Source organism: Falco peregrinus, chromosome 2, assembly GCF_023634155.1.
Source record: "Falco peregrinus isolate bFalPer1 chromosome 2, bFalPer1.pri, whole genome shotgun sequence".
NCBI lineage: Eukaryota > Metazoa > Chordata > Aves > Falconiformes > Falconidae > Falco > Falco peregrinus.
In genome coordinates, this window is record NC_073722.1 from 110,383,744 (window position 1) to 110,411,606 (window position 27,863).

The window sequence follows — 27,863 nt, forward strand, 5'->3', positions numbered from 1 at the left end:
CATAGCTAAGTCAGCTTCTGTGTCTCATACAATGGTGGTTTTAACAGAACTTTAGATTCTGGGTTTAACCCCAATTTAAATTAAGAAAGAATAACGGCCCTGTGCTTCAGCAGCAGTAGGCTTCGCTGCTTCGCAAGCGTCCCATTAGCAGAGGGCCCTGTCAGGTTACTAACCAGCATCCTGGGGACCTGGGCTGGCAGGACCTGTGTCACTTTCTGCGCAACCTCTGTCAAACTGTTCCTAAAACAACAGGGAGCACCACTGGCACCAAGCGGCTTCTGACCAAAGGTTTAATCCTGAACCACCCCCAGAGGGGAAGGGACAGAACCTTCTGCTGTCAACTCAGCCTGAGCTCCTGAAGGGTTCCGAGCTGTCCCTCAGGTTCATTACGCTTAAAGGGGTTACCCTGAGCAGCATAAAAACATTTGCTACTTCATGTTAATCAAAACACAAGTAACTAATCTGCTAATCGTGCTTATATTAGTATGCATTTGAATTCAGAAGTTACCCAAGTAGCTAATTTCAGATCGTTAAAAGGAGGCACATACAGCGTGCTCAGTTTAGGGAGAGACAATGTGCTTGGAAGTCAAAACTTTTGAGCGCTATAAATAGGTGGTTTAGTGAAGTTAGAGATGGGTTGTATTAGAAGAGCTGCTAAACCAGAGCACAGAATGTAACAAAGATATTCTCTACATCAATCGTCCTCCTTTACTTCAAAGAATCCAATATACTTCAGTGTTCCTTTCTCAAAGATGAAAATTGCCATTTAAGTTGTCTGGTCCCACTCCACTTAAATGATCCTTTAATTTCCTTTCTTATTTCTAAGCCCTCAGGTGGCTAGTGCAATGCTATCTGGCCTTGGTTGCATGTAAAGTTCACAGCTCCTTGCCTGATCTCATGATCCTCTCTCAAAACAGCACTTGCAGAAGCGTTTCCTGTCGAGCTCTGCCTTGCGTGATGTGCTCCTCGGCTGCGTCAGCTGCCAGACTAAAGCCCTTTCGTGGAACGCCACAGAGAACTCGGCGCGGCCCCTTCCCCCTCCACCTAGGGCCTGACATCCGGAACTGACTTCGGAAGTACTATAATGGTTACCAAATTTTTGGGAACTGCCTTAGCTTTTCTGAGCTAAACATATGTTTAGTACAGGCAGCATCCACCGTCGCCACTTGACCTTACAGCAGCCTTTGAGTTGCTGATTTTTCTTTCCCCCTCCTTTTTTTTTCTTTCCTTGAAAAAACAAGAAAACTTTTACCAGATAACACATGATGTAAATGCAAAATTATGTTGTGAAATGACTGCAAACATGCTGCTTTCCAGATGTTTGACGAGACAGTAAAGAAACAGCACAAAGAAGGGTCAACAGTTTCCGTCAGAGACTCTGCTGGGTTCCACATGAAAAAAAATCCCAAACCCCAACATTCAGATCTCATAAATGCAAGAGACTCGGCACAGCTGTCAGGGTCAGGCTATTTAGATTTTAGAAATAAAGCGTGAGGTTCCTCTGTCATCTGCCAAATTTCACTCCATCGATAGGTGGTTAAAAGACATTTGACTGTTAACATTCTATGAATTTCCTAAAACCATTATTACCTCAAATGAAAAAGACTGCCTGGGAATCGCTGCTCCCGGTAAAAGCTATCTGAGGTAAGCAGGACTGCATCCTCTGTCTGCTTATAAATCCACATCTTCCCTGAACTGCACAAAACCAAAACTTTGCAGGAGAAATTGATCAAAAAGAATTGGAAGATGAGATGAAAGAAAATAGCAGCTGCCAGGCACTTCCTCTTCTCCCCACTGCGCCAAGAATGACCAATACTATTGCCACAAGGAATATAATTTTTTTCATCATCTTTATATTTTTATTTTTCATCATCTAATCCCACAGCTCGTGTCAGAAGGACAGACAGATCACCCTGTTGATCATGAACACTGCTACCAGCGCCAGGCCCCAAAAAGCTGCAGAGATGTGGACAACTTAGCATGAATCCACTGAGATTGGCAAGGCTGGAATTTAGTTTCTTTCCAACTCTCCTTCCTCTCTCAGGACACAAACCTGTCCCTTTTGACAAGGCCATCAGGAGCAGCAATTATAAGGCTGTTCTTGCTATGCTCTCCTTCAGTCCCCTTTTCCACTCAAGCAATTTTTACCGAGTACATTACTTGTGATGGGCTGGATGATACTTTTCACAGAAACTGGATTAATTAAATCATTAAATTTCTTCATGTTTCTACATAGGAAAACACCAACCCTAATTTACAGACAGCTCTGCCAAAATGGAAACTACGGTTTCAGACCCGCTCATTTGTTAACGTGTGATCCACTCAAAGCAGGATCACGTCAAATGCCTTTTAAAGACATGTGGCTTAGTCCTACCCCGTGATGTTTACAGGGCTGCCTGCAGCTTCCTTGCTCAGCTACGGGGAGTATGGTCAGGCACCGAAGCCAGCACAGGCAGGGACTCCCACAGCCTGTATGCAAACTCGTATCCTGCATCCCTGAGGTTCTGGATGCAAGAAGAGACACCCCATGAATGTGCTCTACACAAGGACACAGACAGGTGTGACTAGAGTGAATTATGGTATGCCTTTATGTGAAAACGACACCACTGAACCTATTTTAGCTCCAGTCAGAGCATGCGTCTGTGGAGCTACTCTAAAACTGCTTATTCTGTTCTAGCTGCACCAATCCATTCCCCTGCAGACAACCCCAAGCCAACAATGAATTAATTGACTGTATTCAGCAGCAATAGCCAGTAGTTGGCAGCACGGTCCTTCCACCTCAGACACACACCTTGGGGAGATCTCCCCTGACTGGCAGAGAACTGCTTCTAATGGTATCTTAAAAATATTTTTGTCCCCCTTCTCTGCAGTAATCAGGATAAAAAGACAACGTGCTCCGCACCTGCCTCACTGTCATAGCAGGATACCCTTCCTCTAGGAAAGCCTGACAGAAAAGACAAGCTGGATTTCCCTGTGTTACTGACTCAATAAAATCCCCAGCTTGCCTTTTGCTGTGTTATTGCATCATTAAAATATTGCATGATTGAAATATATACTTAATTTTATTTACAGTGAAGGAAATCACTCATTTGGTTGTGAAAGAGTTAATAAGGAAGAAAATCACACACAGTGCGTGTTAAAGGTTAGAGGAATAATCAGTCATTTGAAAAACACTACATAAACATTTTTCCGGATGCAATTTTCAGTCCAAGGATACATTTCCCAGTAGAAATCAGCAGCTAAAAAGGAAATCATTTAGTCTCCATAAGTGCCAAATTGTATCCTGATTTTTCCTGGTCTGGCTCGACTTTCAAAACTAGTGGTTCAACTTCTGCAATCTTTCACCCAATGACTATATAAACACATCCTTATAAGACAGACATAATCCTTGGGTGGGCCAATTTATGTTGGATTATGAAAATACTTAAAGTACAGAATCGTATAATGACTGTTGTCCTTTGGTTTGCACTAAATGGAAAAAAAAATCCTGGCTAATACAGACAGTCTACACCGTTTCAAAAGGCAATCCGTGACATTCTTCTTTTGCAACTGTGTCAACATCTTTTGAAAGTAATTAGGTACCACTACATTTATTATTTAGTTATCACAAGCTCTATTTTAATGACACCTAATGTGACATGTATCTATTTTGAGTTTTCACATGCAGGGGAAAAAAAAAAAAGAAAAATCTCTGGCAAACCGTCTGCATATCAACGTGGTGAGCTACCGCACAGCGCGAGCTTACGCTGTACCGCACGATTGGAGTGCATTAAGTTGTTACGCACACCAGCCAGAAAAACAATTCTCGCTCTCAAAAATACTTTGGCTACTCTCTGTTTGGTTAAAGGTTATATAAATAGTAGCTTTAAGAAGGATAAAACAATCTCCATACAAAGCAAACAAATTCTGTTGTAATTTATTGCTGTCCAATAGACATATATACACACCCACGTATAAATGTATACTTTCAAAAAATTATCTGTTCCTGCACATTTATGCTTTCAGCAATGTAGCCGAGAAACAATGGAAACTTTTATTCTTCGTGGAAAGGTAAATTCTGTTTTTTCGCTTCCCTTCTGAAACTCTAGAGTTTTTACAGGCAACTACAAAAGTCAGCATGCTAAAGCCAACAGTATCCCATCTTCAACACCATGTGGTAGAAAAGAACTTTCCTTTCCCTCCAATGTATAAAGTTATGTGAAAGAAGACATTTTTCTAGTCTATAGAGAGTAAAGAATAAATTATAGTGATAAGATCTGGAAAAGTTTGGTTGGAAGTTAAGAGATTTTCACATCTGTGTCTACACATCCATGCCTTGGGAATAATGTATCTCAAGTACCAGTCACATAAAAATGCAAGAAATCGTTCCTCTCTCAAACGTAGCAAAACCATTCATTGTACTTATGTCTACACTTTGACTAGTAGCTTACAACAGTGAACTGAGCTAGCAAACAAAAACACTTTACCTTTAACTTACGATGTTATTTAATGCATGTATATGCATTAAAAAATACACATATACTAACAAATACACAACTTAATTCACCATGACGTTATTCCCTCTTTGAGCTTGAATAAAGTTAATTTATTCATGCTGTTCAAACATTAACCGAGTGATACTGCAGCGAATCTGCATGTAATACCACGACAAGGCTGATTTATATCCCTAAAGTCAACGACTATCTTCCTCTCTGTTTCTTAGGGCTTTGGATTCCCCTCCACTACTTTTCTGGCAGATTCTCACATTATATTCTGAACAATAGTTCAATGTCCCGTCAACAACACCTGAGGAATTACACCTTGTGTTTAAAGGGATAATGGTACAGCCTTTCACAAACCTCATACAAAATGCTTGTGTGTATCAGACAACAGGAGTACTAGAAAATATACCGTCTGCTTTCTTGAAGCTTTCTGCGTCATCTCAAGGTGAAAGAATGACTGGGGAAAGAAAGGCATGCATCCTAAGCTTTGTATGAACACTGCCTTCTTTTATAATACAGCTAGGCAGGTAACAAACACAATGTACACTTAACACACCATTCCACAGTTTTACTCCCATGAAAGAAAAAGAAAGAATTAAATAATTTAAGCCACTAACACTTTTCTCTAGTTGCCTAGTACAATGTATGAATTATTTCAAAGGAAGTTTGTATTATGAACCCCCAGTTCACAGAAATAATAATTAACATACATACACACCCCTCCCATATTCCACAAAACAGTGAGGAGCAGCTGCATAAAACACACACCAAGGTCCTCCAACTACAAGGACTTCAGTGCAAGTATCTCAGCTGCCTGCTTTATCCTACTTTTTGACAGGAAAAAGCACTCAAACAGATTCAGTAGGGCAGAATTATACCAGACTTACTAAGCCCCAGTACCCTCTTTGAACCATAAAAGAAAAAGATTTTGTTTAAAATCAAGAATTTCTGGTTGACATATTTTGCATTCCTTTCTGATTTAAAACACCCCGCTATGAAAGCTACCATTATTTAAAAGTGAAGAAAGAAAAAGGAATTTGCCCCATTTCTCCCCACTCCTCACTTTGCTATTGTCCCCTGTATCTATTTCCAGGAAGCCATATTCATTAGGGTTAATCTGCCTACTAAATGAATAAACAAAGGATTTCTCTGTCACTGAGAGGCCAGGTGAGCCGATATCATCTTCTAACACAGAAAATCATCCGCACAAATACAGCGCAGGAAATTACCTGCTGCAATCCCACACCTGGGATCATTTGGCAAGTAGCTTAGAAATGTTGAGTAGATGACTGAAATCAAACTAATTATTTTTTTTTTTTTAATGCAGATCTTCTGTCAGCAGAAAAAAAGGCCTTTCAAAAAACGTGATGCAAAAAGGTCTCAAATGTCTTGGCTTACTACACTTCCTAGTATTTCAGAAAAATGTCCTCATATGAAAATGCTATATGGATTTCTATAATTAAAGTATTCTGTTTGCTTACTAATGACAATTACCTACGGCTGTTTCCAGCCATGCCCACGCTGCTGCGTGCTGCAGAAGTTTACAAATTGTAAGAGTCTAATGAATGGGACAGAAAAAAGGGTCTACTCGAGCTTCAAGTAATACTGACATAAATGAAGCACCTAATACGATAACACAAACCTACACATGCAACTCCTTGCACAGAGCTAACTCGAAGCGCTGTGAGTTATCACGTTTCTGGTAGGCATCACTGCAGACGGGGCTTCAGAAGTGTCTGCGTGTTTCAACAGCTGGCACCTGAAGGATGAACTTCTTGTGCAGAAACGAATATGGAGGGGTATTATGAGTATGATGAGAGGCTGGGGGTAATCACCAAAAAATCCACAGATGACATACAAACAAGCATTCAAATGCCTGGCTGCAAATGTATGAACATTGTACACGATATGGCAGAAAAGGAGCCAACGCAGAGACTGAGAACTACAGAAAATGCTGTGACAAAGGAGGAAGATGTGCTCAGCAGCCGCGATTTGGACTGATGGAGACACGGGGTAATTCTGAGTATCAAGGAAACCGAACAGGAGAGGTCACAAAATTCAAGAAAAGAAAGTAATCACACCTGCAGAGAAACACACAGGCACGAAAACCAAAGTTCACAGCTTGGCAACACTATGGAGGAAGAAAGGCCAGGATTTGAAGCCGGCATGGATGAATGGTGCTCCCAAAGCTACCCAGCAAAAGGCTCCCTTCCCTCCCGCAAACATGGGTTCTTTTTGATGTTCCTTATACAGCGAGCAAGAAGAGATAAATTAAAATTGAGAACCTAGAGAGGTCTTTGATCCTATTGCCTGGAAATATGTATAAGAATATTTTCTCCAGACGTACTTTTGCTATATATGGAAACCAAATGCTGACTAATCATATAAACCTTATGGTGCCTAAGCACAGCTGTAATCTGCAGCAGAACACTGTCACAACGGCAAAGGAAAATGTGGAAAACTAAGAAGTTAGCTGCGGTGCTGAGAAAAAGGAGAAAATGGTGATCAAAGGCACTGGAGGCCAGATTAGACAAGAGGGAGAGCTTCTAGCTGGTTAGCTTTTAAGATACAAGTGACATATTTATGACTTATTCTTGTATTACTGAACTTTAACAGTCCAAGTAATGATTATTCATTTTCCAAGTTTATAGAAAAATGACTCTGTACAAGACCTGCTGACTCAGGACAACAGTAATGGGATACAAAAGCCTGAATTTTCATTTATTGGTGTATAGATAGCACCAGTTGGTAGTGATAGAGCCGTTTAGAGCTGTTTATCAAGACATGCCACGAGTCTTTGTTGGGAACAGAAGAAGGGGAGGCGAGAGCCACAGCCTGCCCACTTGGCCTTATGTTTCAGGCACGCAGCGGGATGGGGTGTCAAGAGAAGCACGTACATGGCACCAGCACTCGCGGAGACTGCCAGGGACGGCACAGCTTGGCAACAGCCGAGGGCAGCCTGGGCTTCACTGCTCGAGTGCGGCTGGGGAATACGAGGACTTCTGTTTCTATGGGTATTCCTTGTCCTCTGAAATGACACCAAAATAATGCAAAGAAACAGAATCTATTTCCCTTTAAAAGGACAAGGCATAGAGAATTTATACATTCTTAGAGTGATTTCAATTTATGGGAATGGGATTGTACTGATATCCCCAAAAAACAAGATGGAATCTCTTCGAACTTTTTTTTTTTTTTTTTTTTTTAATACTCACATTCTTGGCTGCTAAGATTTTGTGCTGGAGCTTTTATGTTCACAGAAGATAGTGGAAATACACAAACCCCTTTCACTACTGACTAAACAGCAGGAGAGGACATATAATATCAACAAATCTATTTACAAATGGGAGTAGTGTTTCTTAGTACATCAACTTCAAGGTAAACCTCTACAATTCTACTGTTTTATCTTTAAATCACTTTTTTTTTTAATCAAATCATATTCCTTTAGGATACACTAGTCAATGTGAGTGACCACAGCATTTAGGAATGTGACTCTACCGCATGTGTGAAAATCTAGTGGTCTTTCCCCAGCGTGGCTTGGAAGTCCGCGTTATCTTGGTTATATCATCTAAAAAACACCTCACCGAGCCACACTGGCGTGTGACCACCTTACACTCACTTTCCAGTGGCATATTAAAGATACCACCTAACTACCAGCTAACTAACACAGAAAACTGTTATTAACTGTGAAATTTGAGAGTAAGGCGATATGGTAATACAGAGTACCCCGGTCAGCATTTATTACTGGAGTTCATCAGTCATTTACAGAGTCCCCAGTACAAGCAACGAGAGAACACGAACTCTGAGAACAGCATCAGTGCTTGCTTTTCACTTAAAGCGCTCATCAGTATGGCACACCTACTCAATGCTTTCAATAGGTGTTAAAAATTCCTACGCTGTAACGCAGTAAATGCATTATGAACAGGCAAAGGCAAGTGGCTATAGTTTAGAAGCACAAAGGTGAGATAATGGCCTTCCACATCACTGAACTGTCAACCTCATTTAGCATAAAGCATGGCATCTGGAGATTTCAAATCATACAGCCGTTTAAAAATATATAGAATGTTAAATTAAATGACAAACACGAGACATGTCACCTTTTAGAGGCAGAAATGTAAAACCAAAGCATATGTTCTCCAACTGTATTTGCTTCAGGATCAGCAATATTTTTGTAACCTCATTAGTTTCTTGACTTGGTTTTAAACATGGAAGGATGGATACACAAATAAGTTATAGGCCCTCCATACGATATCCTCAATCGTAAGTCAATCTTTACTAGCAAAATAAATGAAGAACTCTGGATTTAACTCTTACAGAGAGTCTGGAAGGTGAAGACAATGAGAAAAAATTGCCGCAAGCTGTTAGGGATGAAATTTACTCTGTATTTTGAAGTCTGAATCCGAGAGTCACATGTAGATATCTAGTTTTCAAATCCACATCTACAAATAAATCCTGCGGCCTCTATGTGTGCTGAACTCTGACAAGCCCAGAAGTGGTTAGCACGCAGAAACGGGCCCACGCGCAGCCACCCTGATCGAGGGCCAGCCGATGTCTGCAGCAGTTTATCTGTCTCTGCGTGGCACTGAGCCTAAGCTAATAAACTGTAGCTGGCTCCACACAGAGCTAGCCCGGGTCTCAGCACTGTGGTCTTGTAACCCCTACGGTGGGACAACACTGTGCTGAGCCGGCTGGGCAGCTCTGCAGGGAGCCGGCCCGTGGGTGGCACAGCCAGGGCCAAGGAGGTGACAAACCCTGCTCCCGAGCATCATTTGGAGACATCTGCCCTGTGCTTCTGCTCTTCCACTACCCTCGGCAGCCCAGCTCACTGGCCCCCTCAGAGAGGGAGGGCAGACTGCATGTGCACCCTCACCTGCACTAGAGGCTGCTACCCATCTGAGCTATCGCTGTACTTCAGTCACATTACATCACTTAAGAGCACACGGTCAGCACTTCATGGCATGCACAATCTTTCACTGAAGTGTTATTAAAAGGCTATAACTAGGTCAATAAAGCTGTATTTTATTTGTCCTCTCACAGCAATGTGGACGTGGTGCCTGCTGAGGACATTAAACAAAACATCATACCCAAAATTCAAATTATTTTTCAGCTAGCCACTATATAAGTGGATCTGTTACAAGTGGCCAGTTTAACATACAGCAGGGGAGTGCTGTGAAGTACTCATGTCAGGGTATTGCACCAGGCAGAGCTGGCTCCCCTCTATCCTCCCCTCCTCACCCCCTTATCAAAACTGATTTTATAGTGTGAGGAATATTTGATACTGCCTAACGATGAAAGTCCACTGAGCCCTGACCCAGAGCATCTTTAAGCACATGGTTGAGCATTTACCCGAAGATCAGTAAGGATGGCTTCTCTTTCTTTGCAGGCACTGTAGGACCAGCACAAACCAACTGCAGTGGTGTTTGTTTTTTTTTTTTTTTTGCAAGCCAGATTCCCAAAGTTTTAGTCACAGGTTTCATTGGAGAGAAAGGAAAAGGCATCAGCAAAACTTTGAAATAAAATCATGTAATAGTGAAGCACTGCTTACAGTTTATCTTATTGCGCATGAAAGTTTAAACTTTGCTTTCAACCTTGGTTTTCCAAACATTCTGTCATTCGCCAGAGTTAAAAATAAGAGAAAGCAAGGATGAAATGTAAATGATTAAAATGCATGCATATGTTCTTTTGTAAAATACATAATGCTTCTGCAAGGCTTTCCCTCGTATTTTGGACACAAATCAAGGGGGAAATGGTTCGCTTATGATAGTGAATTTTTTATCTAACTTCAGTGGTAAAATGTACTTCCATGTAAGTGTTTCACTGCATACTGCTTGTTGCTGTTGGTTTGGTGTTTTTTAAAGCTTAACTAGAAACACCAAAACCAAAAGACTAATACAAGACACTGTTTTCTTCTCCAAATTCTTTCATGGCAACTTTCTGTTTTTTAAAAAAAATCCACTAGCAACACAAACAACCTCGTAGATGATCTACAGTCATTTAGTGAATTTGACATTCAATCACAAATAAGTTCTGAGGATGTTATGCTTACTTTTAAAATGTATTTTAAATGACAGTCAAACAGTACAGCACACGGTGATTTGCTCAGCATACAATGCTGTAAACAATATAGGTGAAAGTCTGAAGAGGTACTTTTTCAATTAATGGAAATTGTCCTGGTAGCAAAGAGCTAGCAAGATCCTTACTACAACACTGGCTTCTATTGCTTTTTTACAGCAAGGTGAAAATACATACGTATACTTGCCTAGAGGCTTCCTTTCCCATAGTAGCATAGTCAGGACTTTCTGAAGGGTCCTAACATTAAAAGAGGCTACGAATTACAGTTTCCAGTTCCTATTCTGCCCTACTTACATCAACGGTACCATAACTTGGAGCAAAGGGTAAGTAATGCAAAAGACAATGACGGAGCTGGTTACCAAAACTAATGCTCAAACCCAACCAGATACACACAAGCAAGCATTTGGTTTCTGTGCCAAAGCCTTGCGAATTCTATGATTAATCCAGCAATACAGGTGGGCTGTGCACAGCCAGGGCCAGCTGCATCTGGGACAAACGCCCAGGCAAGCAAGCGTGTGTAGGTCCCGCGCTTCGAGCAGATGTGAGCTCAAGGGAAAGCAGCTGTGCTGGACGCCCCTATAGGTATTCTACACAGCACGCCCGGCACAGGAGGCACAAAGGGCTGCCCGCTGTTGGAGGGAAACAGCAGGCAAGAGAGACTTGGCAAGCCTGGGATTTCAGAAGAGGAGGGCCTGCATCCCACTTGACCTGGGGACAGGGGATTTTTGATAGGACTATTACAATCAGAGTTTATAAAATATATTTGGAAAGGCCTTCGTGTTGGTTTTGGGATAGCATACGAAGGCCCCAGGAATCCACTCTGAGGCCTTAAATCTGCAGCCAAACTCCAGCAAACCCATATGTTAGTCATATTACCACCTTTTTCTTTTCCCCGTTCTTGCTCCGTTTTAAAGGACCATGCCCTGCACATAAACGCAAGAGAGGCTCATATAGCACTTCTCTTACCTGGAGAAACCCTGTGCTAATGATGTGAGTAATCCCAAATCTGCTTTCTGTCATTTACTGATTTCGACCTGCTTGTTTTCACCTTTCCAAGGGCAACAGCACAGGAAGGTTTATGTACACAAAGCACTTAGCTTTCTGTGCTCCCCCTAAGACTCTGCATTCTTTTTGGAAGGAGGCAAGCCTCAGGCAGGCTGTCCCCAGCAGCGGTCAAGACTGTAAGAGATCTCCTATTTGCAGAGCGCCCACAGCTGGAGGCACAGCCAGCAACTCCGTACTTGCTCACAAGAACCAGCTGAGGAGGAAGATGGTGATGAGAGGAGGAAGATGGTGATGAACAGGGGCTCCTTTCACCCCGCGCTCCCCTTCCCAGCTCACCGGTGCTCGCTGGCACCAGCTTTGGCTTTTTGCAGCACTCCGCCCATAGCTAGAGTACTAACCGGTCCCCAGTTTAGCTTTGGTTGTAATAAAAAGTGAAAGCAATGCAAGCAGCAGATAAAGCACTATTAAAAAACTGGCTGGGGTCATGCCAGGAATGGAGTCCAAGGCAGGGGGAGGAGCCAAGACAACTGCAAACTGATGGGTATTTCACAGTATGGGATAATTAAGAAAAACAAAATATTTTCCATCTGTTTTTTTACCCCTTACGTCATTGAAGCAATAAAATATATACAAGTAAGTACCAACAGACTATATTTCAACTTAGATAAAAATATTTATTTCCATCTGAGAACATCCTTACTTCAGCAAGGAGAAGACAGAGTGAGAAGGCTGTGATTGTAATCACACCCACGAAGTATTAAACTCCACCTTAAAACAGATCAAATGCCTAGCTCATTTATCATGCCAAATAGCTCAGTTTTATATGGCATATACCTAAACCCACACTTCTGTTCAGTCGTCTATATTAATACTCCAATGAACAATAGCTAAAACCTGCCAATTTTGGATTAACAATGGTGAAAATAGGTGCATATGCTGACATCCACTAAAAAACCCACAAACAGCCACATGTGCGGACTTGATGTTCTTTTTTAAAGCTGTTTCAGTACAGATACAGACTGTGCAGAGTCTTTCCACCACAAGCAGTGGACTGGACCAGATGAGCTCTGAAATGAGACATTAAACCTGTGGTAATTGACCAAAGAACAATTTGTTGTGGCTCTGGAAATAGTAAGCCTCGATCATTTCAATTATTACATAGTAAAGTATTATCCATACAAAAAAAAAACCAAACAAACAAAAAACCCCCACAACAAACCAAAACCAAAAAAACCCCATTATCTGTAGTATGAGGAAGTACGAGCGAGAGGAAAATTAGCAATTCACATTGAAAGTAATTTCTGGTATGATACTGGTGGCCAGCTCACATGCTGCACAGCTGAGAGCTCTATGGCTGTACCCTAAATCAGCAGCTCATCAACTCCCTCCTCAGTTTCTCCTTCCTTTTTGTGCGTTTTGATTTAAAATGCAGCACTCTTATCTCATTACTTGGAAAAAAGCAAGAATTACAAACAAGCCACCATACTTTAAAAACTATTTCTGCCATCTAACAAAGATGGGACTAGACAAAAAAAAATAATATTCAGGATTCAGTACGAAACTGGGAGACTTTGCCTAGCAGCTGCTACAACACTTCCAACAGACCTTGAAAAACCAAACCCAAAAAACATTCTTCAGACACTGCTTCATACCCGGTTTTACATCTACAGATTCAATCGCTCTGAAGAGGCCATCACAACCTATAGTATTCAGGTAGTTGCTGTGCTCTAGGGACACGGACATCAAGCCTCTACAGGTATTTCACAGGCAGGAGGAAGCTGAGAGACAAAAGGAAGAGTCCGCAGAGCCCTGAGGACAACGGCTGATGTTCTGGAACAGTTCCTGAAAGCAAGGGAGGACATGCTGGAGGATCTCAAGAGGATCAGAACCAGCAAGCAATCCTGGTCATTAGAAACCTAGCATCTGACAGAGACTGTAGTGCAGAGTGGAGGAGATACACTTGCAACAAGAAATAATGAAGCATATTTAGAGGTTTTTCAAAGCAAACAGTAAGCAAACACTTCAAAGGATAGCCTAATTTAGTGAAATAATTAAATAAAAATGTCTGTTCTAAAACTGCAAAACTGAAAAGCTTTCCCTGAAACAATACTGACTAAAATGCATTTGCAGATGGATGTTCAAATACTCTTCAATTGTGCATCTAATAATTTTGAGAACACTTCAAACGCTCTTGATTAATAGATGAGTTTAGAATACAAACTTACAAAAATAGCAAGATTTGTAAAACGATTCCTTTAAGCACTGTATAAAATGAGCAGAAATGTCAATGAGCATGCTTCTTTGCAGATACTGAATGGTGTGTTGTTTCTGTGCAATCTATAAAAACACAAGTACAGACACTGAGGTTTCTGGATCTCTTGTAAGTTTAACAGTAGCTAGGAGCTCTTAGATCTCAAGCTATAATAAATATTGTATCCTACAGGAGCCCATCGGGAATCTCAGCTCGTGTGTTGTTCCACAGAAGATTGTGGTGTCAGATATGATTAGAATCAGCACTTTCCACTTATTCAGAGCTTTAAAGCTACCTACACAGAACATTAACAACTGTTAATGAAAGACAAGCGAGGGGTACATAAGACAATCTTACATTCAGAATGAGTTTGTGTTAGCTACAGATACGCAAAATACCTATTGCAAATTTTCTGTTTGCTTATGGGGAAAAAATCCAAGGCATTTATACATTTGGACCAGACCATGCTCTAGCACACTGCTATTTCTCGGTTGACAAACCGTTACATGAACTGAAGGTGGCTTCCCCTGCTGAAAGTTAGTATGCAACACTTCGGCAATTAAGACACTCCACCGCCTGCATTAATGGACCACTGGTACATGCGTCAAGCAGGTTGTGTGACATGAGAACAACTGTCTTCGAGCAGCAGTGGACTGCACCAGCGGCCAGTAACACGTCCCCTGGAGGGCTCGCTGCAGCTTGCCTTCACGTACAAAGAAAAACCCCACTACCTATATTTGGTTACGTCGGTTAGGTCAAAGTTAGGCTTTCATGTAGCTATAGCATCAGCATGGAAATTGCTGGGTTTCTTGTTTGTCAAAGTCCCCTGTGAACTATCAAAAATCACATTGGCAAGATGAACAAGATAATCAGCCTTTGGGGAATTAAGCACCTTGAAGTTTGAAGTCAAATTCAACCTAACGTAGCTGCATCTAGAAAAATGTTGATTTTCAATTGCATCTATGAAACTAACTTGCACATTGCACGATTTTTTTAAACTGATACTCATCTATGTGTCAAAGCGCAACCACCTTAGAAGCGATTGTTTCAATTACTATGAGCCTCCTCAGCTAAAGCAAAGGCAAACCGGCATAGCGAACAACAGTCTCCTCTGTCACTAACAGAGTATCAGCTACCACACATCACTACACCATGCTGCGCAGAACAAGTTCCCATCTCCTGAACTAAATGACTAACACACCCACAACCATCACAGGGAGGCAAAAACAAATGACTATATAAAGATTCTGCTGCCTTTCAGTCACTGTTCCCATGCTTGTCCTCTCCAGTATACTTCCCCTGCCTACAGAAAACACCCACCAGTGTTTCAAGACATTAATGCTACTCCATGTATCCCTGCAGCTGAGTCTTTTCCCAAGCCAGGCACTGATCCAGCAGCAAGTGCCCAGTCAGTAGTGTCAGGTCATTTTAATTTCTCTTTGTATTTCCACAGTCTATAGGGCATAGCTGTTTCTAAATGTAATCATGTATACTGCACTGGCATCTTGGAGCCTGTTGAAGTCAGTTCTGTCTTAAGGCTCTCTTCAAAAATCATCAGAAAACATTTTCTCAAATTAGATGAAATAAATCAAGTTGAAAAAGTTCTAAGTAGCAGAATTTTGTATTATGCAGCTCAGGCGCGCACACACATTTGTCAATGTGGACAAATAGGATGGAGAGAGGATGAGCACATGCAAACACATGCTACTGCACTGAGAAAACAAAAATACCTGATACATCCCACATGATATCACTATTCTAGGAAAAATGTTTTCCAGATAAGTAACCTAATACATGTTTTAAATGGGTCTGATATTAACAGAAATGGCTCACAAGTTATTCCAGGAAAAAAACCATAAGTTAAACTCGTTGAAATTGAAGCTGACAGAACGCAGAAGTACCAAGTATGCAGCGCTGAGTACGCAGTTTTGCTGTTACTAAACAGGTGATGCCCTTTAAGAACCGCTAGTTATAGGGCCATTGTTAAAAACTCTCAGTTGCTGCAAAGAATAGACCAAGGGCCAAATCTCTTCCTTGGCTTCAAAGCTCAGCATTATACTCAAAGGATCCGAGTGCAATCTCTATCTGCAACAACAAACTACCTTTATACCATCCAGGTAATTACAGGTTCGGGTCAAGGACTCCAGACCATATTGATTACATCTCTCTGCAACAAGGACCCTCCAGCGCTGCCCGGCTCCACTCAAGCACAAGAACGGCAGCTCAAGTATCCGTGACGCCAGGCCTCCCTGGCCCTACCAGTGCCCGTAACAGGAGACCAGCCACTGCTCAGCCCTGTCAGTTATTGCCTGTGGCAGTAAGGACAGCCTGGGAATTCATAATGTTGGTGACTTCATCTGCCAGCTGCATTCACACATCTTTACTACCTGAATAACTGATCTCTGCTACTCCAAGGCAGCACTTTCTGGTGTACAGCATTTGGGAATAAATATTTGATTGTGCATACAACAGAAAAGAGCTCAGATGGTTTAAGGTGTGACAGCAGAAGTGTTTATTAAATTCCACGAGAGAGCATTGCTGGACAGTAAGAATTTGTCCCATGGTCCCTATCTCACAGGTGTGGTGAAGAACAATAAAAGATCCTTCACAGGCATAGGGGAGGGAGGGAGGGGAGGCAAACTGCCTCCCCCACAAAACCCGAGTACAATTCTTCTGTTCATTAATCCCTCTGCAGGCAACAAGCTATCTGTCCATGACCAGCCAGTTGCACACAAAAGAAAGGGAAGTACTAAATTACAAGCCGATTTTAAGTGGGCATTGATTGAAGTAACTAGAACAGAGCTCAGTATTATCAGTTTCATACAACAGTAATAAACAATCTTCATTAAAAAATGATGCGCGCATCCCTAAGCGGCACAGCACATGCCATGTTTTAGGTAAAAACATAAGGGTTCCCCCCTGCCCCATGCACAATCAAAGAGGAAAAAATGGCTCAGGATCTTTTTCTTCTGCAACTTAGTTTTATTCATTAAAATCCTTCCCACTCTAACTTCTCTATTTGTCCTAAGCAACAAACGGAGATCTCCCCTGAGCAGGAAAGGAAAAGGTTGATGCAAAACAGAGATCAGACTTCTTTGTCTATGTTCTCCCACTCTGCTAGCAATGCAACAAAATCTTTATTTCACTGATGGGCAAGTGTCAAAAACCTCTTTGTATGAGGGAATAAACAGGGCTTTTCATAAACACGCACACAGATGGACACACTTTTTTTTTTTTAAAAAAAAAACTAAGCAGGATTGAATTAACAGCTATGACTGAGCATACCTGAGTACCTGAGCCCTACAACACATTTGTTACAGTTTAAGGGAAACGCTTGCCCTTACAGACTCAATACAGCTGTGATCAAATTTACTGTGATTAGGAACTGCTGCAAAATCCTTTCTCTAGAGGTTTTCTATTTCTGAAAGTTCTGAGTTGTTTTTTCCATACAGATATCCTAATCTTCTTATACCCTTCAATTTCTGTATTAGTAGTAGTAGAGTTCTATCTGGTCATAGCTGTTTTTTTCAGGTATATACATATATGACATGCATCATTCATCCACAGGTTATAGTATAAAAATTCAAAAAGGTGCCTGGAAATACTCAATTACATGTCTAGCCTATGGTGATAGTTTCTAGATTAGTCTCCATCATTCTGTAGGTATCCTCAGCTACAGAAATTCATATCTAATGCTCAACACGTCAAAGTAAGGAAGAGCATTCAATGTGTACAGGTAATGGAAAGTTTTCAAGCTGTGCCCACAGAGTGGTCTTCCAAAACACTGCCAGGTCATTCAGCAACAAATATATTTTTTGTTGCTCTACAGATTTCTGTCTCAGGGTCCAATGGTTTAGGTTGTCTAAAGAGTGTGACCTTCAGCTGCAGCATCTCCTGCAGACAGGGCACTTGTAAGGTTTCTCCTTCATCTCTAGTGTCTAATAAAGTCTTACATGGAACCTGACTTACTAAGATGTACCCCACCTCTGCTGAACCCAAAACACCCAGCCGACAGCCTCGGCACTTCTTCGGGAACGATGGACACAGAGACGCACATGCACCCGCTTGCTACACACAGTGTGCATTTTCTATGCGTACAGCAGTGGTTATTTTGCTGCATTATCATCAAAGGCTTCCTGCTTTCTAAAGATTTAAACTCAGTGTAGTCCCTTTAACATTTCTAACTGCCAATCTGGAATAGCATCTGGAATTACAGTGCATTTAATCCTTGAGGGTATATTCTCTCTATGATGCTATGATGCACATGCCTAGAATATGTGCATTGAGGGACAAACGTCCAGTAGCTTTAGGTGACTACATTTGTGCAAACTTTCCCTAAAGATCTGACTTAAAACCCAACAGCCACAAAACCCCAAAACAAACAAAAAAACCCCACCCCACAAAAGAACCCAGAGAACAGTATCTTAGGAGAATTTTAAGTCAAGATAACCACATTAAAATATGCATTTTTTAAACTTATCCAAGTAATCTTTACAGATACAGCCATCCACCTTGAAAAAGCCATTGCAAATTGTCACTATTCATAACAGTATTAGAATTTTGTATTTTTTAAATGAAGGTTTTTGCAAATGATCTTGCCAGAGAGTATTGTAATTTGTATACCATAGTTCTGCAGAAATGTGAAAATCATGATTAAGATAATTACACAAATTTCTCATCGAACACAACAACAGAGTTGTCACCAACAGGGGAGAAGGAAGGAAGCTATCAAGAACGGCAGAAGAATAATGGAAGATGATAAACATGTACTTGAAATCTTTTGATAGAAATAACAAGCGATGGAGTTAGATAAGAGGAGGCGCCACGCTGGTGGTATCTCTGAGCAACAGGCAATCAAACAGCCAGATAAGCATCTTCATAAAGTGCAACAGACTTGAATGCATGGGTCATAACTGAAGAATCACTTCCTGGTTCAGTTTAGGCAGTAAAAATTTATGACCTACTTAAAAATCCTTAAAACCTAAAAATGTATCTTCCAATAAATTTGTTTTCCATAAAGAATGTAAGCCATTTAGGGCAAGCCTTAGTAATAGCAGGAAATGAGAATACTTACAGTAGTGGACTATAACACAAAAAAATGCAGGGTCATCCATCAAAAATAAAACCTGTAGATTCAAAGGTGAGATTAATGCCATTTCCTGCACATCTTTAAAGGTGAGAAGAGTCGAAAGCGAGTAAAAGTACTCCTCTTCCCTTTGCTGGGCTTCGTCACAACAGCAAGAGATTTCAAAAGACAGCGTATGTTTTTTGCTTGTGTCTCCTCTACTCTGCAGCAGAATTCACACCCCTATACCATCACACATAATCTGGCATAGTTACCCTAAATCTGGACCAAGAATTTCTGCATGGGAAAGGACAGGGATTGGGCAATATGCAAACCACAAATAGATGGTAAAGTCCCTGAATCAAAACTCAATTCACTCAAACTCTCTGGCAGTGAAGTTAAATAAAGTACTGCTATCAGCATGTCCCTAACAAAACCCATGTATTGTTTGTAAAAAACTTATGAGGTGTTATAACAAAACTGAGTCACTGCTGTACAGTAAATATATTTTCAGTGTCATAACAATGTATGCAATTGACTTTGGCAATTTTAATATGGACACACATGTTAAAGGCATTACCAATAGAGCTTCATCACATTCACATGAGCCATTTCACATTAAGGCCCCATCCACACTTCAGGAAAGGCTGTTTAGCATAGAACAGGTACAGCCCTATGTGTTTTGCTGCTTCTATTGTAGATGGAGTAACACCATTTTAGAACGCGTTATGGTTACATTTCAGAATTGTTATATATCCCCGCTATAGGTAATGGCACTGCTCCGTTCATACCCAAGAGAAAAAAAAACATCCCCATCCTGATAACCCAGATCTCTCTATCTGTATCAGCTGGCATTACCACATTGATAGTGAGGAAGAGCTATGCCATTAATCACTCTGGATCTGAAGTGTCAGATGCACAGACAGAAGCACTCCTACGATTCAAGCTTGTAAGCTTTCGGGGTAATAGGCATATATGAACTAGTAAAAAAAAAATAAATAATCAGAACTGATGCCTTTATGTTTTCTTCTGTATAAAAAAATTATTTTAAAAATTACTTTGTCATGTAGTAAACCAAATAAAATTCCTTTTAAACAACCAGCATCAAATGTTTGTCTAAACTCAAGGTGAATTAATGTAACAAATTTTAAATATTTGGAAATGGAATTTAAAATGAAAATCCTCAATATCAAAAGTAAATGTAGTTATTATTGAGCTCAGTTATAAACATATCTAAGGAATATCCTGTAATACCCAAATAAATTAATTTGGCAAACAATGCAGTACCTTGGACTCTGAATTTATATCAATAGCAAACAGAGCCTGGAACAGGAGCTTTTAACTCCCTTTAAAACAACCTTCAGAAACCAGTTTCTGTATGTGTTACAGTCTCTTTTTACAGTTTAACCTCAATCCAATCAGCAGCCTCCAGGGATTTTCAAATCACTAAAGATTAAAATCCTCTCTGACTTGACTGTTTGACTAATGCTGTGTGTTTAATAATTCTACTTGTGAGAGATTTTATTTGACAAAATCCTGCTGTGTGAACCCTTCAGACACTATACAGCTGTACTAGAATATAAAGCTCTGCTGTCCTTGTTTCTTTATACAGACTATACCCCACCACTAAGAGGGGGGGAAAAAAAAAAAAGCCTCATAGTCATATATTACTATGTTGATAAACATAATCACTGTAATATTAAGTTTACACACTCTTTCAGAGCGGACTAGTGAAAATGTGCCTATTACACAAACATTAGCTAAACTATCCTGTTGTCCTGACTGTTCACAGAAATCAATTACACTTATGATTACATTTCAATGAAAGCTATTTTATAAATGAGATGGAACCATAATATTCTACGCCTTAGGCATTCGTTAATAAGAGCATTTCAATGTTAGTATTTGCAAATGTTCTACTTTTTAGTTCAGGCAGTTCTTAGCATTCTATAGCTCATGTTAAACTTAGTGTAAATATTGTGTTCATATCTCACCACAATGCTGTGACTTCAGATTTGAGTGGTAAGAGGAAAAAAAAGACATCATTAAGGTAGCTTTCAGTAAGTATTTGTATAAGATAGCACTTACCCTATTGTGCAGCTGAAAATCACAATATCATTTTAAGTATAAGGTAATGGTTAGTAAACATGTTACCAGACAAAAAAAGACAAGATTGCTGAATGGCACGAATATCAAAGAAAACACAAAATCAACATGTTTCTACCTGAAGTAGCATCGATCACTGTTGAAACTCCTCTGCGATCAGAAACTGGACGTGGTGACCCCGGCATACTAACAGGTTCTGAACGAACTGGCTGAATCCTAAATAGTAAGTTATAGTTAACACCTGTGTCAAAACCGTTGCTCAGAAGGGCTCTAATTAAAGCACAAACCTGAGTCACCTGAACCAATTAAGCAACTGTTTATTTTTAAATCGGGCAACCTTTGAAAAACTTTTGTATTCCTTTGCTTTGTGGAGCCAAAACCTGGATAATCCACCCAGAGACAGATTGAGAGTCTACACAGAGTAAAGATCCCCAAAGTCTCTCTCAGCAAGCCTCGAAGGCAAAAGCTCGCCCTACCCTAACCGGTTACAAAGCTTCTATCACCCTCCAGAACAGCAGCATTTTCTTCGTCAGTTTAGGAGAAAAGACACATTTGTAATTGTCTATTCCTTTTGTAATATATATCTGTATTATTTTTTTTTAAAATTCTGCTTTCTTTCTGCATATGTATACATATATACAGTTTAAAAAAATTAATGTATTTGAAAGCTACATCCTTACTTATGGTGGATATAAGTGGGAGCAATTACATGCAAGGAGAAATCACACATTTCAAACCCATGTCTTTTCAGTCCAAGGACAATCTGCCCAGTTTTAATGGGATTAGTCATTTTATCCACCTCTCTTGTTTTACTCATAAGAATTTCAGACAAAAGTCCCAAGCAATCCAAGTCCATACCACAGAACTTTGGACTTCAAATCACATGCAGAGTCAGAAGCATGGAAACTCGTTAAATCTTGAGGGGTTACCGGACAGGACACAGAAACACATGGTGCATAAAGCGCTTCAACAAAATCACTAGCTATCAGTAAATATAAACCCACATTTACCTTCGCTCTTCTCCTTTCCCTTCCCCAGGCCCACCCCCTGCCCCCTATTCCAAATCAGCCAATGCCCAAACCCAGATGAATTAAATACATGAAAAAAGAATTACAAGGAAGGAAGCAAAGGAATGGAAAAAACCAAAACAAAATAGGGAGGGGAAAAACATTCCCGAAGTTCACTTACTGTTCCAACACACTGACCACTTCACAGTCAGCGTCTAAATCTATGGCATAAAGCTCCCACTCATGTCTGAGAAAATGAATTCATTAAGCAATGCAGAAACTGCGAAAGCCAAGCTGAGGCTGAGCAAGGCCACCAGACTTTGTACTGTCTTTTACTGTCATTTACACAAGAAAGGGCAGCAGAAACGAATCTGAGCTGCCTGGCTTGGATGAACTGTTACTGCTGTTGAGTCACACGCTCTTCTAAGACTTTCATCTGGACAAGCTTGATGAAAGCTATTACACGTTGTACACAGATGGCCTCATTTAGGCATGAGGCGAGTTATTCACACAACAAATGTGAAACAGCTTGGAAATTGATCTTATTTTTACCTGAGACTGTTGAGATCAAGATCATCTGTATCAAAGTCCAGAAGAGGCTGTGGGGTGTCACTTGGACCGTGCGACTGCAGCACTGAGGAACTGGATGAGATGACAGTAGTTTGGCCTGAGGGATGGATCGTTTTGAACTGGAACTGTGGGCCCATCCACAGGCGTCGATGAGGCCCGGTGTGAGTCACTATTTCGACCTGTGGGAAGGGAATGTGGGGAAATGCTCAATGGAAAAGTGCAACTTAATATAATGAATGGTTCCTTCTCTACACTGAACCCCCAGAATCCTGCTGTTCTCAAGGAAAAAAAAACGTGTTTTGTTCCACCAGTTGGGAGGAATGCTGAACAAGGGAAAATTTAGAAGTCCTTGCTAGAGAAAGGATGCTCCAGCCAAAGCCAAGAGCTTCTTGCAGAGCCTTGAAAGCCTGTGAACCACCAGCCTGAGGACACTGCACCCCAGTTCTTCAGCTGTTCTGAAGACCGACCCTGCATCCCGGCTCTCACTTCACATCAGCCTGTTCATTCCTTCCCTCGCCATCATGAAACGCACTACGAGTCACACGCTAAAAGCTACCCTTGTGGTGTAACAAACGGGGGAACACCCTTGGGTCTGCGTCTGCACGGAGCAGACAGAGGACCTGAAAGCCTGCCTCCCCAGATAACCTCCATCCTGACCAGGTCAAGGGATGTGTGTTTAAAAAACAAGCTGTTACAGCTTTGTAAAGTTCACACATTAAACAGGGCTGCTTCACATGTATACAGTGTGAACTGTACTTCAAATCAAAGCTCATAATGACTGTTGGCATATCCGAGCATACCGCTGGCAGAGACCATCTTGCTGGAAAGCAAGGAGGTTTGTAACAGAGCGCAAGGTGAAGTGCGATGTGAGACACTGCGCAGCCCAGGTCACGCTCCTTACTATGCAGATGGAATATAAACACACACGTGCAACATGTGGAGTTTAGAATGGCAGCTACACACACACACACACACACATATTGATTTAACCAAAATTCCAACAACTCAAACAGAGGTACGGGTGTTTACTTGCAATAAACAACCACATACATATAACTTAATAGGTATATATGAGATATTTACTGTATTTATATTTATGTATGGATATACACAGAGACACAGAAGCTTCACAGTTCCCTGCCTACCTCTAAAAGGCACAGAGAACACTATTTGTTAGACCCACCACCTGTAATCTCAAATATTCTGATTTTCCTCAAGGTATTTACTTCCAGTAACAGTCTAGATCTGAACTTTTGAAAAATAAGTTATTTCAGTAATTGAAGCATCCAAAATATTCTTAAAATTTCTTTTCACACCATACTGATGAGTAGCAATTCTGGCAAACTCTTAAATAAGCCATCTACCATGAAAATTTAAGATGCTAACATTGCTGGAAACTCACATGATCAGGAAAATTTGGCCTTGTAAATAAAAGGTAAATAAAGTGTAAGTCTTCTGTAACACAATTTTAAAAATCAAAAGGAGCCTTTAAAGATCAGAAAAGGTAAATACGAAATGAAAATATTAAGCTCTGGTAAACTCACACTTCTAAGGTGACAAAAATAGACTATTAAATTACTACCAATTTCTGCTAAAACAATGATCAGCTCCACAGCAAAACTGTAATTTCGTGAGGAAATTCACAAAAATATATTTTTGAATATATATGGCATAGGTGTGTACTAGTAGCAATTCTTAACTCTTTAAGAAGCAATTTTAAACACTGGGTAATGTTCTAAGCTCTCTGCTAACATAAGACAGCAAACGCACAGCCTATTTAGCACTATTTCCATCTTTGCATTTATCTTAGCATAACTCAGATTGACTGCAGACATTTCTGAGGCAAGTAGCTTTTATGTAGCAGTGTAAATTAGGCCACAGATAAAGTAATCTGTATATTTTAAGCTTGAAACCATCAGTGTCACAGAGCCGAGAGGTAAACAGATGCCTTTGCAATTTTACTGAGGCTACGGCCAGATGTTCCTATTCACTCTCCTGTTGTGTGCAGGACAAACATATTGTATCTACTTCACACTGACAGCACACATTACCCACTGTTCTAATTGAAAAGTTGAAGTGAAGGGCAGTGTTTTTTCACTGCATGCTGTTACTGTTGATAACAACATTTTAATTTTGAAAAACATACTTGCACTTTAGGCTTAATCTAAAGTGGCTTGCTTAGAGAATGCGAGCATCTTCATGCTCAAAAGAGCTATCGTTGCTCTTTTCACTTAGCAAAAATTAAACATTCTGGAAGCATTCTTTGAATTATCTCTGTTCTGTGACATCATTTGGGATTCTTTTTTTTTTTCTCTTATAAATATATTTACTCCTCTAGAAGGATAGATGTGATGAAGTTCAAGCGGTCTTAAGTTCCTTTGACATCTTATATCTTCCAAGAATTACTAATAAAGCAACCCCCATAACACGGGTTTACCTTACCCTCTTTTTCCTGAGGTTGCCCACTGTACCAGAAGGTCACCAGAGTGGTAAAACAAGCTAAACTATCCAAATGGTACTGGAGAGGATAGGTGGAAAACCACAGGTGAAATCTTGGCCCCAGTGAGCTCAGTGGTAAAAGTCCTGTTAGCTACACTGATTGAGTAGTTTCACCATCTTTATGCTCTGACTAAATTAGAGGCAGCATAAGCAAATAAGATCTATCAGTGTGCAGCCACATCTGAAAACTTAGACCAGGTAAGTGGGTTCATATGAACGGATTCCCCAGTGAATGCTGCTCCTGGACCGGTACAGGTGGAAACCTTAGAAGTAGAAACTCTTGATTTTAGGTAAATGCTGTGTATGATTTATTCAGCAGTGGGCAAAGCAAATCACATCCATGAGTATTTAATATTTATGCCACACATCCCAGCAACACATTTAATCCAACAGGGCAGTTGGAACTAGATGATCTTTAAGGTCCCTTGCAACCCACACCATTCCACAATTACATACCATCACCACTGTTCTTAAACCAAAGGAAACCCACCTAATTTGTCAGGATAAATTCCATGTATCAGGTACCCCATAACTGCTTTGGTAAATCCACAGCATTTGTAATTTTTATGTATTTATTTAACTCCAACCTTTTATTTCTAACAGGAACTAATTTTCAGTGTATTATTCATGACCTACATTCTTAAACTGAAGTTATGTTTTGTGCCAAATAGTCAAGCATCTACTGCTCCTCCAAGAGAAGCTTCACTGACTGAAACATATCACGAATGGATAAAACTACAGATTTAACCTCATATAACAATATTCCACCAAAAAATATTCCACCAAGCACGGACATTTTAAAGCACTACAGTACTTGTATCTAGCCATAACTCAAAGGAATTATCGGTAGGAAATGCAGCAACTGATAACCAGAAAAAAAACAGGAAGTAAACCAGTTAATCTATCATTTTTATGTTGTAAGTCTATCACAGGTCACAACTGAAAATGCATCATCATTTTGCCAAGCCAACTTCCTTTATCCCATGTCTGGAAAGGACCATGTCAGGAGAAAAAAGGCAGAGAGGTAACTTTCTGCTGCCAACTGAAACTTTCTGCTTCATCCTGAACTTCCCAGGAATGGCTTGTGCCAGTAATGATGGAGGCTTTATATGGTTTTTAATAGAGCTTGTATAGTTTGTATGAAAAGTATAAGCCATCAAATTCATACCAAGTGAGATGTGAAGTCAGTTTTACACACGGCAATACCTATGGCCTACTGGAAGCTTACTTTCCATTTTGAGGAAAGTTGTCAATTTACCTTCTAGCGGATACTCTTACTCGTTCGCTCCTGAATGGACACCCCCAGAAAGCATACCTGCGAAAGCCACTCTTCATCCTCTTGCCCACTGTGGTCAGATGCTAAGCTGTCGTATGACTCATGTCGAGTGATCGGTCCAGGGCTCCCTGGTGGGACCACTGAAAAAAACCAGAAAATTGAAAACTCAGACTTACTGTTACATGCTTTTTTGAAAAAAAGCTTTTTCACTAAGTGATCAGTACAGCAACGTATACATTTTGTTTTCCTAAATCTGGGACAACATGTTGGACCACAGGAAAAGTTCAAATATTGACATCAAAAGTGATAAAAAGGTTTCTGTTCATTGACTTGAATGTATACATACAGCCACTACGATAACCCAATTGGGTCCTCTTCTTTTAACCTTAAGTACTTAATGAATGTACAGGGCAGCCCCATACAGCCAACAACCATCTGTCCCAAGAAATTTAACACTGAGAAATGCCACTGTCAGCGATGCAAGCCTTTTCTACAAACTTTTCAGAATTTGAACTGTGCTAAAGCACACTGACAAAAGCCATCGTGGGACACCAGGACATGTCCTGACTTCGAACCCAGACTAGTTTCAAGACCTCACAAACCAAATTTTGATGTTAACATAGTTTATTTAAAGGTGGCTTCATGAACAACTTGATTTTTAGGATGTGACTTTATGTAATTTAATTGGAAGAGCTTCATTATCATCTTATCACCTTTTCATTATAGTAGTAACAATATATCTCTTCATTAAGAATCTGTATCAAAGCAGAGGTTGATGTTTTATTAGCTACAAAGACTAAATACTGAGATTATTTCACTGAACTGTAGAACACCAGAAATTCTGTATTCAAGTGTTGTCTTGTATTACAGTAATACTATATAATAATTCTGGACAGCTTTGAAACACTTTTTTCAGCTGCAGGTGACACGGATAACCAGAAAGATATATTAGTTCAAGCTGAGGGACAAATTCATCAGTGGCTATTAAACACGACAGTCCAGACACAACCTCCAAGAAGCTCATAACCTCCAAACTCCCAGATGCTGGAGCATCTGCTTCCAGTCAGTACCAGAGATCCGAGACTGGGTAAATGCTTGGTTTGACTCAACATCGGATCTGTCCACAGTGCTCATCCACAACCTTCTCCTTGAAGCATCATGAAAATCTTACATTACTGTAACTACTTAAATACCCAAGTCTCTACTGCTTAAATAACCTCAATTCATGGAACAAAATTAAGTTTGTTTTGTTTCTATATTCACTGGTCTCATTCATCTTCATACAGACTCACTACAACAGAAAAATGCAAGTTTTTCATCTCTGTGGACTGCAGTAAATCCAAACCCACATTTAAAGCTACTACCAAATCTACATACAGCTTTGGGAAAAATCACACTTCAGTGTTCAAATGCTACCGTGAAGAACAGAGAGAATCGTAGACTCATTATTGTGAAGATTAATATTTCACGATGCTGGGTTCTTGAGTCATTTGAATACACTAGCAAAGCTTACAGTCTAGCTACTTCCCTTTCT

General features: G+C 40.4%; 1 protein-coding gene across 14 annotated transcripts in view; it reads right to left on the bottom strand.

Annotated features, from left to right (window-relative positions):
- BCAS3 (BCAS3 microtubule associated cell migration factor) overlaps positions 1-27,863 on the bottom strand; it is a 370,182-nt gene that overhangs the window by 173,542 nt on the left and 168,777 nt on the right. For all 14 annotated transcript variants that reach the window (XM_055797243.1, XM_055797246.1, XM_055797240.1 and 11 more), the window contains 3 exons: positions 26,369-26,469; positions 22,537-22,733; positions 21,096-21,193 (listed from right to left, as the gene is read on the bottom strand). In XM_055797243.1, coding sequence (XP_055653218.1) covers positions 21,096-21,193; positions 22,537-22,733; positions 26,369-26,469 — 396 coding nt within the window. The remainder of the gene's footprint in view (positions 1-21,095; positions 21,194-22,536; positions 22,734-26,368; positions 26,470-27,863) is intronic.